This window comes from Parambassis ranga, chromosome 10 (assembly GCF_900634625.1).
Source record: "Parambassis ranga chromosome 10, fParRan2.1, whole genome shotgun sequence".
Lineage (NCBI taxonomy): Eukaryota > Metazoa > Chordata > Actinopteri > Ambassidae > Parambassis > Parambassis ranga.
Genome location: NC_041031.1, coordinates 23761381 through 23776281, shown reverse-complemented (window position 1 = coordinate 23776281; position 14901 = coordinate 23761381). Strand labels below are relative to the sequence as shown.

General features: G+C 48.0%; 1 protein-coding gene across 3 annotated transcripts; it reads right to left on the bottom strand.

Annotated features, from left to right (window-relative positions):
• Positions 1-5142: 5142 nt before the first annotated feature.
• Positions 5143-14636, bottom strand: canx (calnexin). Of its 3 annotated transcripts, XM_028415406.1 has the most exons (15): positions 14548-14636; positions 11378-11611; positions 10995-11068; positions 10527-10585; positions 10305-10446; positions 10095-10176; positions 9579-9771; positions 9314-9503; positions 9119-9232; positions 8888-9044; positions 8589-8804; positions 7491-7610; positions 6737-6848; positions 6562-6656; positions 5143-6470 (listed from the first exon to the last, which is right to left on the bottom strand). In XM_028415406.1, exons 2-15 carry the CDS (start codon positions 11606-11608, stop codon positions 6411-6413), a joined length of 1845 nt encoding a protein of 614 aa, XP_028271207.1. In that variant the 5' UTR covers positions 11609-11611; positions 14548-14636; the 3' UTR covers positions 5143-6410. The 3 variants fall into 3 exon arrangements, with proteins under 3 accessions (XP_028271207.1, XP_028271205.1, XP_028271206.1); XM_028415404.1 differs by having other exon boundaries at positions 9314-9771; XM_028415405.1 differs by having other exon boundaries at positions 9314-9771; positions 14497-14584.
• Positions 14637-14901: the final 265 nt, after the last annotated feature.

Sequence of the window (14901 nt, the reverse complement as noted above, 5' to 3'; positions counted from 1 at the left end):
TATGAACGTCAGCTGACCTTTGACCCTGAGCATCCATGCTATGGCTCTTTTTAGGCTCCACCAGCTTGAGTAGTGATTTATTAACTTGTCCATTGCAGGTGCAGAAAACTGTAAGTTTCCCCTTGAAAGTGTCTGCTATGTATGCCAGTATGATCCAAGATGGCGCCAGTGTGTGTGGCCGGCTGTCCGTCTCTCCGAGCTTTGATTGCTTTCATGCTGTTTTTATCTTTTGTCACTCTAAATGTTGACTCACTGTACATCTATGATCGACAAACGCTTCTAAATCTGTGATCATCTGTTGGACAGGATGGACAGAAAACCTGCCCTCCATTACTCTCTGGCATACCAGCCTACCTGTGCCGCACGCCGGCTCCACCCGTACGTAGGAGACGTGGACGCCGTGGAGAACGCAGTGGAAGGCTGGTGAAGCTTAAGGCCAGCTGGTCACTCTCTCGTGCGGAGAATATCAGAATCAGAATCAGAAATACTTTATTGATCCCAGGGGGATCATTCCAGGTGCTCAAAAAACAGGTTAGAAATATAAAATAAGGTAAAGTATATATATATATGTATATCTCTTCCCAGTGGTCGGCTTGGATGGAGGGCCAGTGAATCGCCGTCTTCCCTGTCGCCTGGTCCGGCGCGGGGTGAACCTCAACAACCTGCAGCCTCTTCCTCGTGCTCCACCGGCGGCAGCAGCACCGGAGCCTGCTGCTGTCAGGGTGGCCAACAAGACCTCATTCTAAAGGATTTCTTTACTACAAATGAGTTGGATGAGTCGTGTCGTTGTTCCCACACAAGAGCATGGACACACTCTGGACTTAGTGCTGACTCATGGTCTTTCTGTTGTTAGAGGTGTACCATGCATCGTTTTCAGATCATGTGCCTGTGGTCTTTGACTCTCTGCTTCCATGTCCTGTGGTTATTGCTTCTACTGTAACAATCCCCGTGTTCTGTTTACAACCATCAACAATGTTTCAATGCCCCAAAAACAGCCTGCTTGGAGGCTTCATTGAACTATGTGAGAAATGTTTGCACTTTATTAGTGAGAGCAGCAGAGCCCTCATACACCCCCTTTATCTAACCCATCAGACCCGAACACCCCCCTGCTGTATTAGACCGATGAGCCTGTTGGTCTGTTAAAGAACACTGTTGGTCAGATGAGCAAATCTGCTTCATTTTACTGACTCTAAGACAGAGGTCACACTGTTCGGGCCCAGTGATGCCTCTGCTGCTGCTGCTGATGCAGATTTGGGTCCTGACACAACATCAAAAGTCCACTGTAACAAATCTTGGTGTAAAACTGGACTCCAACCTGAAGCTTGGTGCTCAGATCAGTGCAGTGGTCAAAGCGAGACAACTGGCCAAAGCCAAACCGTTCCTTTGAGATTTTAATTCATGCTTTTATTACGAATCGGTTCGACTATTGCAGAGCACTTTATTTTGGGCTCAGCCAAAGCCTCAGTTTGAGTTGTTGACTTGTATTTGTTTTATTGTTCTGACTCCTGACTGGTGTTGTATTGTTTTATATTCCTGCGTTTTATCAAATGTATATTTATTTTATCAGTAATTTAATCTACACTTGATAGCCTGTGTACAGCACTTGACCTTGTTGTTTTTAAAGTGCTCTATAAATACAGATGGACTGGACAGGGCCTTCAGTTGTCTCTGCATGAAACCTGCCTTTCTCACTTCATCTTCAGATAGTTTAAAATCTTAAAACAAGGCTCCTTCTATCTGAGTTTTGTGGGCCTGAAACTTCTGTGCTGAAAGTCCCTGTGAAGCAGAATCTGCTGGGTTTTCACAGCGTCCACATGATCCCGCTGGTTGACACTTGTAGCTTCCCTGATAACAGCACCTCTGTTAGCAACAAATGTCTTCAGCCTCAGCGCATCATTCGCGATATATTTTAGCACAGCTGTGCTATGCGTCCAGAAAGCTGAGGGCTGAAGGTCCATCTGAAGTTCCTTTCTGAAGCTCCATTCTAGGGGTGGTGGTTTGTTTTAGGGGAGCTACTCGTGCCTTTCCCATCATAAAGGCACAGTGCACCTGCTTCTTATCGTTTGTCAGCTTCAGGTGGGAAACTGTTCCATATGCTGCAGCTGGTCCAAACTCTTCAGGTTTAGCGCACCTGTTCATCTTAAAAGAAGACAGCAGGGGGAGCTGGTTCTCCCAGGTAGTCCAAGCCTTTACATAACATAGGATTTCTTCATCCCTTGACAACGTTGCTTTTGACAATCTTTGCAGAAGGATTTTTGCAGGAAGAACAACAGGAGCTAAGAACAGTGGGTCAGAGTGTTCTCACACCTGAAGCTCGTTCAGCTGGAAGGGCGTCCTTTGTCAGGTCCAGGTCTCTCACTTCTTTAGCTCTGGTATTTTCAGGCACAGCTTTCAGTCCACTTTGTGAGATGGAATCCACCTGGAGCACATAGCGCTGTGAGATCTTTCCTCAAAGCAACAGCATCCGTTTCACTACTGACTGCTTTAAGGCAGTCATCCACATAAAGGTTCTTTAAAAGAGTGTCCATGTGATTCAGGCACCTTGACTGCAAATGTATTCTGTATACTCTGTGGAATTCAGAATTCCTGCTCAGCCTTTCCTTCAGAGTGAGAGCACGCTGGACTGCTGCATCACGATTGTTTGGCATCCTGAGTTCAGTCCTTTCTGCTGGAAGCTCAATATAATAACGAGCATCCTTAAAGCTCACAGACTCAGAGTTCATAAACCTCTGGTCTTCATTTCAGTCTCCTCTTTAAAGTGATGTTCAGGAAAGTCAACCACATGTTGCTGCTCAAGCAGTTTTTCCACAGTACTCACTGAGATGCGGTTTACGGAGACAAGGAGCCGCTCACCCTCCTCCTGTGCTGTCGGGTCCATCCACAGTCCATCCAAGTACTGTTTTTACAGCATACGGGCCGTGGTTCCTGCTGGGTATCACCTCCCATGGTTCAAAGGCTTCAGGCACATCGTTACCAATGAGCAATTCCACATCTGCATTCATGAAGGGCAGTTTACCTGCTCAAGGTAGGACCATGTTTCCATGTCCTTTTGTTGAGGAATGTTTTCTTTTCCCACAGGGATTCTTGAAAACCTTTGGAAGATCAATATATGTTTTTTCTTCTAGTCCACGGACGTCTAAGTCTCTCATGATGCGTCCTTTGCCTGTTTGACTGACCCCATTGTGCTTAGGGTAAGCTCTGTCTCCTTGCCCTGTAAGGTTAACCTCCTTGCCAGCATGTCAGTGCAAAATGTGCCTGAGCTCCCTGGGTCCAAAAAGGCATGTTTCACAATCTTTGTTCCCCGTTTTGATTTTACACAAACTGGGAGTATGGACAGAATGCAGCCATCTCCAGCCGCCCCAGAGGCTGTGGCCATTTGATTTAGGCTAACTAAGGCCCTTCAGACTGCTTGGCCGTTGAAATTGTTTTTGCCTGCATTTGCACGTTTTGAGATGTTTTCACTTTTATAAACATGTAGCACATCAGGGTGCTTCTGTGAACATGTCTGACATGTAGCTCTCCTGTTGCACTGCTGGCTCATGTGCCCTTTAGATAAGCAACCCAAACAAAGCCCAATCTCAGTCTGTCCAGCGTCTCATTATGAGAGCGGATCATTGATGATCCACTCTCATACTTCATTGATACTTCATTGATGTTTTCCACTGCTGGAAACCAGCCTCCTGCCTCGGCTTGGATTCACAGCACCTGGAAGCAGCGGTCAGCTGATCACCTCATACTGAACAGCCCTAGTGCTGCAGAAATGTCAGATTTAATAATATGTCATGGCGTTGGTGAGCTTCCAGCTGCTTGTCAACGATGGGATTTGAACTGATGATCAAGCCATATAGAGAACAGAGAAGCCCCTGTATATACGTTTTAGACAGAGAGGTGCATTATGGGTATCTGTGTGTTGTGATTGTTAAACACAGAACCTCGTTCACACACTTCAGAGGTGACGAAACACCGACATGTTTAATAAACACTGCTCAGCCTGGGGTTCAGTTCCATTTCCTTTTTTTTTATTCATCAAAACAAATGTTGACCGCGTGTCCATACACACACACACACACACACACACACACACACACATCAGGCTCCATCACAGTATTTCTATTCGAAGCTGGCCCTTCCTGTGGTGCGCCGGTCAGCAGGTCCACACGGTGCGGACGTCACGACAGGCCAACCGTTAGTTCAAACACAGAGTCGACAAAATAAAAAGCAAAAAGAGTTACAGAGTCATAAAGTTTCACCAGCAGATACAGTGTTCTGTCTACAGTCTGCTGGAGAGGCGGCTTCAGCCGGACGCCACCAGAGCCGAACCAATCAGACAAGGAGAAAGTCAGACGAATCAGAGGGAAACACAGACATGCAGCAACGTTCACCCTGCCAAGATCCACCAGCCAATCACAGCACAGCTAACCCGTGGGAGGAGCCAAGCCCACATGACCACCAATTTACAACAAGCACATAAACATTTATAGAAAGGATCCGTGTTCAACACTTCGGAATGGAGCTGGAGAAACACACGATTCATAGAACAGCTAGATAACGTGTTGAGTTGTAACGTTGGAATGACGTCAGGCGTGTAACATCTGACCGTGTTCGTGGCCGCTTGATGACATCACACTGTTCGATAGACCTGTAGCAGGAACAGACAGCTTGACGACGAGGACGCGGGGGCGCTCTGGACGGACAGAGAACTGATCGCTCTGCTTTCTGGTCTGATCGGACAGTTTGGTTTTAGCAGCAACCGATGGTGAGGTCATGTGACCAGCAGCAGCAGCAGGCGAGCGTCTGTTGGGCAGCACATGCGGTCACAGCTGGTTGGACACGTCCCGCCTGACGCTTGGAACCCTGCAGATTTGTTGTATGTAGTCACTGAAGTGCTGTGTCTTTAAAACATGGGGCTACGGCCTCTGACGGGTGGAGGTGTGGCAGGTGGACAGGTGGGAGGTTAAGCGCCTTTTTGTTCCCTTAGTGCCTTTTTCTGTTCATATGGGGTCAATGAAAGAGGGACTGGGTGTCCGTCCACCTGCTGACATCATGATTCTCCACTCCAACCAGGAGGCGGCTCACGTTTCTGACAGGGAGACCTTTGATTGGTTAAACCCTAAAATCTTTCAGACCTGAACCCATCTCATCTTATTTTTTTAAGGCACAGTTCTGGAAGAACTGCAGGGACATTTTGTTGCGTTATCTGAGACCGGCTGCCATGTTTGTTGGGAGGTGCTGCTTCCCGTCCAGACGCTCCGCTGCTGCTGCTGATCCTCACCTCACACCCTGACCGACTGAATCCAGGTTTGAAGTTGGCTGCTGTGAACTGACCCGGCCGACCTCTGCTGCAGCAGAAACACTGAGGTTTCACTGGAGCTCACACGTGGCTCAAAGACTTAGAACAAACACATTTATACAACAAGACAAAACATGGACATGGGGAAAAAGGAGTGTTTCCTTGTTAATCATTTTAAATATTAGCGTGGAGCCGACTTGGACACGTTGCTAGGTTCTGAGCTACTTTAGGCAGCTTGCAGGGTCATTTAAAAACTCTAGGGTTGGTTAGTAGTAAAGGGGGCGATAAGTTAATTGTAGGGTTGTTAGCAGCCTGTCTGATGATGGGCCGTTTCCTGGGTAACGTTGAAGTGAACTTACGGAACATTTGTTGTATAATTAGAACCATGGTGGACTAAACAGGACTCCATCGCTAGTCCAAGCAGGAGAGCTGATCAGGTCAGGAACAGTCAGTAGGGGATAGAAAACAGGCTGAGGAGGAAGACGCTTGGTTCCGACTGTGTGTGAGGTGATCCTGACCGCTGACACCGTCAGACTGTCGGTGGCCCAACACACGCGGTTAGTTCGCCAACTAATTAGTAACGTGTTGGTTGGATATTTAACAGACGAGGTTTTACTGACAGCTGGCCTACCTACTCTGCAGAGAGCTGGAGCTTCGTCCCAAACCTGCGTGCCGGCTAATAAAGTGAGTGTTGGAAGGCTACCCTCAATCCTGAGTGCAGCTAGCCACATTATCTGACTGGAGACTAATTAGCAAAAAGGCTAACGAGGCAGCTGTTTGGTGGGGTGAGCTCAGGGTGGCGCTGAGACGTCGGTCTGCTCAGATGTTTTTGTGGAATGATGCAGGAAGTTTTAGTTAATCTCAGTTAATCTCTTTCAAAAACAAAAATCACGCTAACTCAGTCCTGTTCATACTGGAATCATCATCATCATCATCATCATCATCATCATCATCATCATCCGTGTTGGAGATCTTCATCAGTTTCCTGTTGGCTGTGCTGCTCCCACTGGTTCCATTCAGGCTTCATCGCCTCAGAGCAGAGGAGTAGTAGAGGAGGAGGTGGAGGAGGTGGGGTGGGACAGGTGGGGTTAGGAGGGAGAGGTGTTGAGGTTCAGAGATATCAGTCCTTTCTGACCTTCCTGTTCCTGGGAGATCTCCGCAGAACATCCTCCTCCAACTTCTACAGAGGACAGTTCACAGGGAATCAGAGCAGTTGCACATTTGGATGTTTTTAGACATGAAAAACGCTTCAAACATCTTCATCTCCTCACCTCATCAGCTGTGGCCTCCTCCTGCTCTTCCTCCTTTTCTGCATCCTCCTCTTCTCTCGCTGCAGCTCCTTCCTCTCCGTCACTCTTCTCTGCAGCTGGGAGACAAACATTTAATCAGACGGACCGATACAGACCGCAGGATTCTGCAGAAACACAGAAACACAGAGGGACCCACCTGCACTGCTCTTCTCAGCCTCTGCAGCCTCCTCTTCCTCCTCTTCCTCCTTCACATCGGGCTGAGGTTCGTCTGTCTTCTTGTACTCTGCTGGTGATGCTGCTCCCTTCTTCTGCAGAGCAGCAGGATGACAGGTCAGACACACACCTCCACCAGGAGTACGGCACATTCTTCATTTTCACAGTGACACTGAAGTGACTGACGGCCCAGAGCAGCGATCTAAAGTTCGTCTGCCTCCACAGGAACACAGCTACACTACAGCACCACACAGACCAGACACATGAAGCTACTCTACGGCAGCAGCGGCAGTCACCGGGCCTGAGGCAGCAGCGGGGCCGCTGGGATGTCCGGCTTCTTTAAAATCTTCCTGTAAGCTGGTGAGACTCAACTGACCCTGAGCTGGTCCTGATGACCTCTGTGGACAGTCGACCGCCAGAACATTAACCTGCTGCAATGACTCAGTGATGATTTTTCAGCAGGTGTTGATCTTAATAGTTGGTACTAGCACTTGTTACAATGATCAACTTCAGTTACTAAATTCTTATGTAACAATCCGCTGCCTTCCACAGCTCGCTGTAACACTGAGGTGGAATTCAAACATTCCACCTATGATGAATGTTGCTGCCACACATGTCCCAGGTCTTGTGGTGTTTGGCAGCAGCTACCACAGATCAGTTTTCTGTGTGTGTGTGTGTGTGCGCGTGTGTGTGTGCGCGTGTGTGTGTGTGCGCGTGTGTGTGTGTGCGCGCGTTACCTTTCCGGTACAGCAGAAGACAACGATGAGGACAACTGGTAAAGCCACAGTAAGGACATAGACAACCCAGAGCCATGGACGCTCCTCAGCAGCGCTCAGCATCTGAGCGGCCAACCCGGGCTGCAACAACACAAACACACACTTTAAACACACATCACAGATAAATACTCTAAAACAGGCAACAGCATTTTTTAAACAGTAAACAGTGGAGCACACTGCACACAATTTTCCAAGGGTCATTGACTGCATCGTGTGAATCTGAGCTTAAAATATTTCATCCAAAAATAAAGAGTTCACTCCAACAAGATCCAGTAAGATCTAGAAGTCCTGTCCCCCTCAGCAGGACGCCATGATGGAGTCACATGTGAGCAGCAGTCACATGACCAACACTCAGAGAGTCTGTCTGACCTGCAGCTGATTTCTGTGTGTGTGATCTCTCACACACACACTCTCTCACACACACACAATGGAGTGTGTGTGTGGAGGTGGATCATGAGAACACAGCCAGGTGAAGACACACCGCTCTGCTCATACAGATCATAATGCTGTAGTATCTGACTAGAACACCGAGTCCCTGAATGCATCGTCTGTGTGCCTGAAACCTGTTGAATCAAAGGTGTCTGACTGCATCTTGTGGTTTCTGAGGAGACGTTACTAACAACATCTATTTCTGCCTCACGGCGCCTCCTCCAGGGGATTACATCACAGCAGAGGTTCCAAACAAACACGGTGCACCACACTGAGAACAACCGCCTGCAGCCGAGCAAGACGCCGGATCTGAATCCGATTCATGTTTGCATGTAAACAGAAGCAGAGTGAGCTCATTTTCACTCTTGTTCAGTGTCTGTTAATGTTGTTGGAAAACTGAAAAAGTCAGAATGTTTTAAATCATGAAGAAAAGCCCGTTGGATGATTTATTTTAGTGATAAATATAAACCATGCTCTGCAACTAAAACTGAATCAGCTTCAACAGCTTTTGTGGAGACAACTCGAACTGTCCTTCACCGTCCTGTTCACTTTCCAAACTAACGAACGTGCTCCTGAACCTCAGACAGGCGGTCAGGGTCAGGCGGGTTGTGGATTTGAAGCTGAGCTCACCTCCGCGGCACCCTCTGCTGCCTTCTTCAGCCCCCAGCCATCATTGGCCCAGCGCTCGGCAGTGTTGCGGTCGTTGGTGATGAAGAAGTTGTCGAAGAAGATGTCGTTGGTCATGGACCACAGCTCGAGCCCCACGGCACTGAACGGAGTCATCCTGAATGGGTGCAGGTCCTCGAAATACGCAGGGTTGGGGATCTTTCTGGGCTTCCACACACCCTGAACACACAGACAGTTAAGGTCACACCGACTCGTCCTCTGTTAAATCCTTCTTATAGAGTCCAGACTTCCGCAGAGCTCACCTGGTAGTTGGGGTTGTCAATCATGGGGGATTTCCACTTGCCCTTGTAGTTAGGGTTGTCAATCATCGGCCGCTTCCAGGTGCCGCAGCCGGGGGCCGTCTCACAGGCGGGGTTGGGGATCTGTGGGGCTTCCCATTCGCCGTCCATGTCCTCATCCCTGGACAAAGAGACGGACAGTTATCAGAGTGAAATGGACAAGTGCAGCGCCAGACTGTTGCCGTGGTAACTCACCAGTCTTCAGGCTTGACGGCGTCGGGGTCTCCGATGTACTCGGGCTCATCGTCCAGCCAGCCATCAGGCTTCACTGCATCTTCGTCTGGGACCTGAGCGGGAGCGTCTTCGTCCCTGCAAACACAGACGCATCAGGCCGCTGCCTCTGGACAACACGTGCTGGATGTAAACTTAAACTGCGGCTGCAGCACTGACCAGTCTTCAGGCTTGACGGCATCGGGGTCCTGGATCTTGGGTCTCTCGTCCCAGTCCTCTGGCTTGTGGTCGTCGGGGTCCTCGATCTCAGCAGGCGGGTTCACAGGGGGGGTCACGTCAGTCAGCAGGTTTCCACTGTTCACCACCGTCTGGTCCACGAGCACCTCGAAGCTGTTGTCAGGGTTAACCACTGACGGAGAGGATGAAGGGTTACCGCCACAAACCTCCGCTTTCATCAGTGGAAGTGTGCGTCTGTGTGTCTTACCCAGCGTGTACAGGTGAGTCTTCTTGTCTGTGAAGTATGTCCTCAGGTCTGCATCAGGCTTCTTGGCGTGCTTCTCTTCATACTCTCCAGTTTTGGGGTTTTTGTGTCTGAAGATGAAGTGCAGTTTGTAGTCCTCTCCACATTTGTCAGGTCCAAACATGATGGTGTAAGGAGTTTTATCCACAAACTGGTCCTACACAGACACACACAGACACACACAGACACACACAGAAAGGTAAAAGCTCTGCACAAAACAACAACACTTAGTGTTTGTCAGAAATCAGTTGGATAGAAAAAAACAAAGAAATCTGCTCCTGGCTTCAAGGTTCCTGGTCATTTCTGGTCAAAGAGGGTTTTAAGTTCCAAAATCATCAGCCATCTTTCTTATTATTTAGGCTGGGTTGTACCAAGCTGTGGATAAATGATTCTTTCTGTCACATTTCAAGCTCCTCGGATGTGAACTGTGACTTTATGATGTAAACTGAAAACAACCATTCTGAATGAAGTCACACTGACCAGGTTGAGCTCAGGAGTCTGAGTCAGCAGCTTCACGTAGGCTCCACCACAGTCGATACCCGACTGGAAGTTCACCTCGTACCTGAAGACACACACAGCGACATCAGAACCACAACGAGGACAGATGAAGACAGTCAATGTTGACAACGAGCATCACTATCAGCTGTACTGTAATGGGAGCCTCAGAGGAAGGCGAGTGTGTGTTCTTACTGGATGATGAGTGGCTGGGTGTCAAAGGTGAAAGGTCGGAGCAGCAGGCCTGAGATGGCGTGATGTTTGGCTCGAGACTTCAGGACCAGACCTTTATCACCTGGCAGCTTGCTGTCCTTCATCTCCTCCACCGCCCACAGTCCTGAGGACACATCATCATCATCATCAGTGAAGCAGTGTTCACCTGGTGTTCATCACTCTCAGATATCAGGTCTGACCTACCATCATACTTTGCGATGTCCTCATCAGCATCCTCCTTCTTGGCGCTGGACAGCACCCACCTGTAAAAACAATTATTAATTATATTTATATGTTATTAACATTATTTTTACAGCAGCTGGATGTGACTGTAATCCCCTGCACAGGATGAGGAGTTCCTCTGAATGTAGCTTGATCCACACCTCTGAGCGGCTACGTCGCTGTGCTAGTTCACTTCTGTTTCTTTCAGACTGATAAACCCTGAACAGCTGCTACCTGACCTTCTTGCAGCTCACAGGGAGAAGAAGGCTAAACTATGTGTGTTTGTAGCAGTAGGACAAAAACAAGACGGCAGCAGACATTCATCTCAGCGTGGACATCTGTGGATTCGTCCTCCTAGTAGCGTATGAACGCTCAGTGATGTGCAGGTCGCACACTGGTCCTATTAAAAGTCTGAACTTGTGTGTTGAGAAAGGCTTCATGAGTGCTCACCCATCGAGTGTCCCCCGGTCAAAAGCCTCTGCAAAGAAATGCTCCCCCATGGGCTCTGGAGCTTTGTAGATCACCTGGACACAAAGACGTCAAAGGTGGTGAGTAGGTGAGTGTGAAAGCAGGTCACTAGATCAGTAGGTGAGCTCACTGCTCCGTTATCAGACTTCCTGGTTGAACTAGGCTAATAGGTAACAGACACTTCCTGACAGAATATTCAAAACCTCATCATAAAACACAAACATCTGCAGGGCAGAGGGGCGTCTTCATACATCAACAGTCGAATTTTTATTGATCACAAACCTGCATCTTTATAGCATTAACAGCCTCTACAGCAGCAGTGTCCATGTTAGTGTCTGACTGTACATCAGCTGCTGCAGTCTTACCTTGGGTGTAGGAGGAGTTTTAGGTGTAGGTGGAGCTTCCGCCTGAACGTCTCCCTCCAGCTCCTCCTCTTCCTCCTCCGCACCGGCTAAACCTAGATCCAGCTCGTCCTCCACATCCACATCGTCATCCAGACCATCTTCAACCACATCCTCCGCCCGGGAGACGGGGACCAAAGCGAGACAGAGGAGGCCCGCTGCCAGAAGAAAAAACAACCCGACCCTCTGATCCATAGTCTGCGGAGGAGGAGGAGGAGATGGAAAGTCAGCAAATGTCGCACTGCAATACCAACAACAATGATCTAATAAGGAGATCTGGTCCATTTTAAAAAGCAGTCATTAAAGAAAATGCCACCAACTGTTCTACTGCAGCTGAATGCATCATGTGTGGAAACTGAACCAAACCACTTCATTTCCCACATTAGAGATATAAATCCTCAAAGTAACAAGCAGGAAGCCATGATGGACTCTCATGTGACCAGAGAGTCACATGACCAACGTTCAGAGAGTATCTGGCATTACACAGCAGTGGCACCATGGTGACCAGCGTGCACCCATAAGACGTGCAACCTCAGCTCCTTTCCCTAATGAGATTATACCCCATGGGATTACTGCAGTACCCCATGAGTGAGTTACTCTGAGCTTTGTGGAGACAACCGGTTGCTCATGACACACACAGGCGCACACACACACCGACACACACACAGGCGCACACACACTGGGTGGGGGGTGAACAGTGTCACATCAGTGAGATGTTAAAGGCGCTACATACACGACAGATCCTCCTGCAGGACATTTTACAGCTACTCTGTTTGTGGCTGATCAGGGCTTCTTTTATGAACTGCCCACAGGTGTTACAAACAATAAGGATTTAACTTATTTGCATTTTTACAGGCATTACATGAAATTTTTTCCTGAGGATTCAAACATGCAAAAACGTTCAGTGCCCTGCAGGCAGGGTTTGTTGTTCAGAGAGGTAAATCTGAAGCACTACAACGTGTTAATCTGCTGGTTCTGTGCATTCTATGCTGTATAGTTGTATTTGAAGATTGATATAAATATATAATCGTAGACCTGGAGACAGAAAGTCCATCCTCTCCCCTAATTAAGACAAAAGACTGAGCCTGATCCTGCAGCCCTCACAGCAGACTGACAGGCTAATCAGATTAACCTGCAGCCGGATTAGCACGGCTAACAGAGCAGTGTAGTGATCAGCTGCACTTCCTGTTAGCTTAGCATCAAAGCTGTCCTGCTGGGGCCCAGATGTCAGTTAAAGGGAGTAGCTTCAGAGCCACTCTCATGATCAATTCATTGACCGGTTTATTGATTAATTAACCATTTACTCTGTACAATCTTTGAAAAGATTAAAGAAAACCAGCAGCCCTTTGGTTTTCTTTAATATGAACAAGTCATGTCTGTGTGTCTCACACACACACACACTCTCTCTCTCTCTATGGTCTCCGTGCTGCCTGTAGGAGTAATAGGCTTTTAGGCAGCCTCTGATTGGCTGATAAAACAACGGCTTAATCTTAATTAGGTCAGTGAAGCGAGCTGAAGTCACTGTTATCCACCCAGACTGAAGGCACCATGAAGCCAGAGTAACTGTTAATCTGATGTTAGAAGGAGTTCAGCCTGCAGGACATCTGCTGCTCCTCACATCCACCGTCACTCCGCTTCCTGACAGACGCTTACACACGTACAAGCATGAACGTTCCTCAATCCTTTATAAGGCGGCAGTTAATTAACCCAGATCGAAGCTTCGAGTCACACAGGCCCGTGTATGATTATAAACTAAGTATTTCTAGTTTTCTAAACTAGACCATGTTAAAATGAATTTAGACATGATGATAACGGTTTTGGTTGTTTCTGGGCTGAAGACCAGCACCTGTCACATGGAGTTCGTTTTGTGTAGCTGCAGGTGAATTTGCACTGCGTAACAGACCGCATCAGCTAAACAAACAGCCTGCAGTTAACGCGTCACCATACAGGACAGACAGGTTACTGTTCAAACAGCCTGTTCGAAGGCAGGCAGCACAAACACTGAAGTTTGTATTTGACACAGATCCTCCACTGATGACGAGCGTGTCGACAGACTGGACACAATAAACCTAACAACACACAATACCGTTCCTTTCAATCACTCAGTAAGGTGTGAAATGTGGTTATTTTGTTTGTACTAAGGCCTGAATTTAAGTGTTTAACTTCAGAAAAAATGTTATTTCTTGGGATTTAAAATTGATCCCTGTCAGCAATTCTAATCCAGGAGAAAGGAAGTCTGCTTCAGCAAAGCATCCAATGATAAGTAAAACACACATGAGTGATCGATGGACAGATGTGCTGTGATCTGTCCACTCACAGAATGGATCCTGATTGATTACATGATTTCAGTCAAACTCAAAACATTGTTTTAATGTAACTAGCAGTGGTCATCGTCGAGCTTGTAATGCTAATATTTATCCGTTTGTTAACACTGATAAATGAATCCAGATGAATATTTTAGGACCTTCTCTAATATTTCACAGTCCCGGGCTTCATAAGCTCGGTGTGCGGTGATGGAGCCTCTGGCGGCGGCCAGCACGCCTGCAGTTAGCATGCTAGCTGACCCCTGACACACTCATTCATTGGGCTTCCACACTCGGTCCTCTCTCAGCAGTTCGACAGCCGCTTGCGCCTCCTATCGGCTCTTTAATCTCCTCAGAGCGCCCCGGGACCAGAACATCCTCACTGCGTTACAACCTCGGCTAATTCGGACAGATGAAGCTTAGCTGCGATGCTGCTTGCGAAACCACTACCAGCCAGGGAGGAAATGTAGCCTCGCCAAGCTAACTCCAGCTGCACGCAACGCAGTAAATTAGCAGTTTAACTCAATAAATTAACCCATGCCGACCAGAAAAGCCTCCAGTTTACTGTTTGTGTTAGCTAAATGTTAGTTAAGGCCAACTCAACAAGCTAACAGGCTAGGCGAGTTCACCTGTGGTTAATTAGCCTGTTAGCCCCTCAGCCCGCTGCTAACAGCATGCTGGAGACGTACGGCGTCATCTTTAAAGGCTGGAAACGGACAGCACGCGAATTATTAAAACAACACGCATCGTAAACAAACGTTCATCTGTCAGAAAACACACCCTCCGCTGCGTTAGCGTGTAAAAAGTCCGCTTTTTCGTGTCTTCACTCACCTCCGGCTCTCCGCTGTGACCGCCTGGGAACCACTGAGGAGGGTCACGTGGGATATTGGAGGCACGGCCCGCCTCCCGCCGCCGCTGATTGGTCACTGAGGGCGAATATTTGACGTTTCCTGTCAACTGTCAGGCGCTGATTGGTCAGAAGGAAATCTCGGTTGACCCGCCCCCCGAAGCTGAACCTCGTGGACAGCGATGATTGGCCGAGCAGTCAGGGGAAGTGTGCGCTGATTGGTTGTTGTGAGGCTAATACAAAGACATGCGGGCTAAGACTCAGAGATTTAATAATGAAACAGCAGTAATCAAAGTCCCGATTTAAATACTGATAATATGAAGCTTTATAACGACAGT

Coding starts and splice junctions, on each gene's coding strand:
- canx (XM_028415404.1), bottom strand. CDS start 11,608: ATGGATCAGAGGGTCGGGTTGTTTTTTCTTCTGGCAGCGGGCCTCCTC. Junction 11,069..11,377: donor AAACTCCTCCTACACCCAAG/GTAAGACTGCAG, acceptor CTTTGTGTCCAG/GTGATCTACAAAGCTCCAGA. Junction 8,805..8,887: donor TTGACAACCCCAACTACCAG/GTGAGCTCTGCG, acceptor CTGTGTGTTCAG/GGTGTGTGGAAGCCCAGAAA.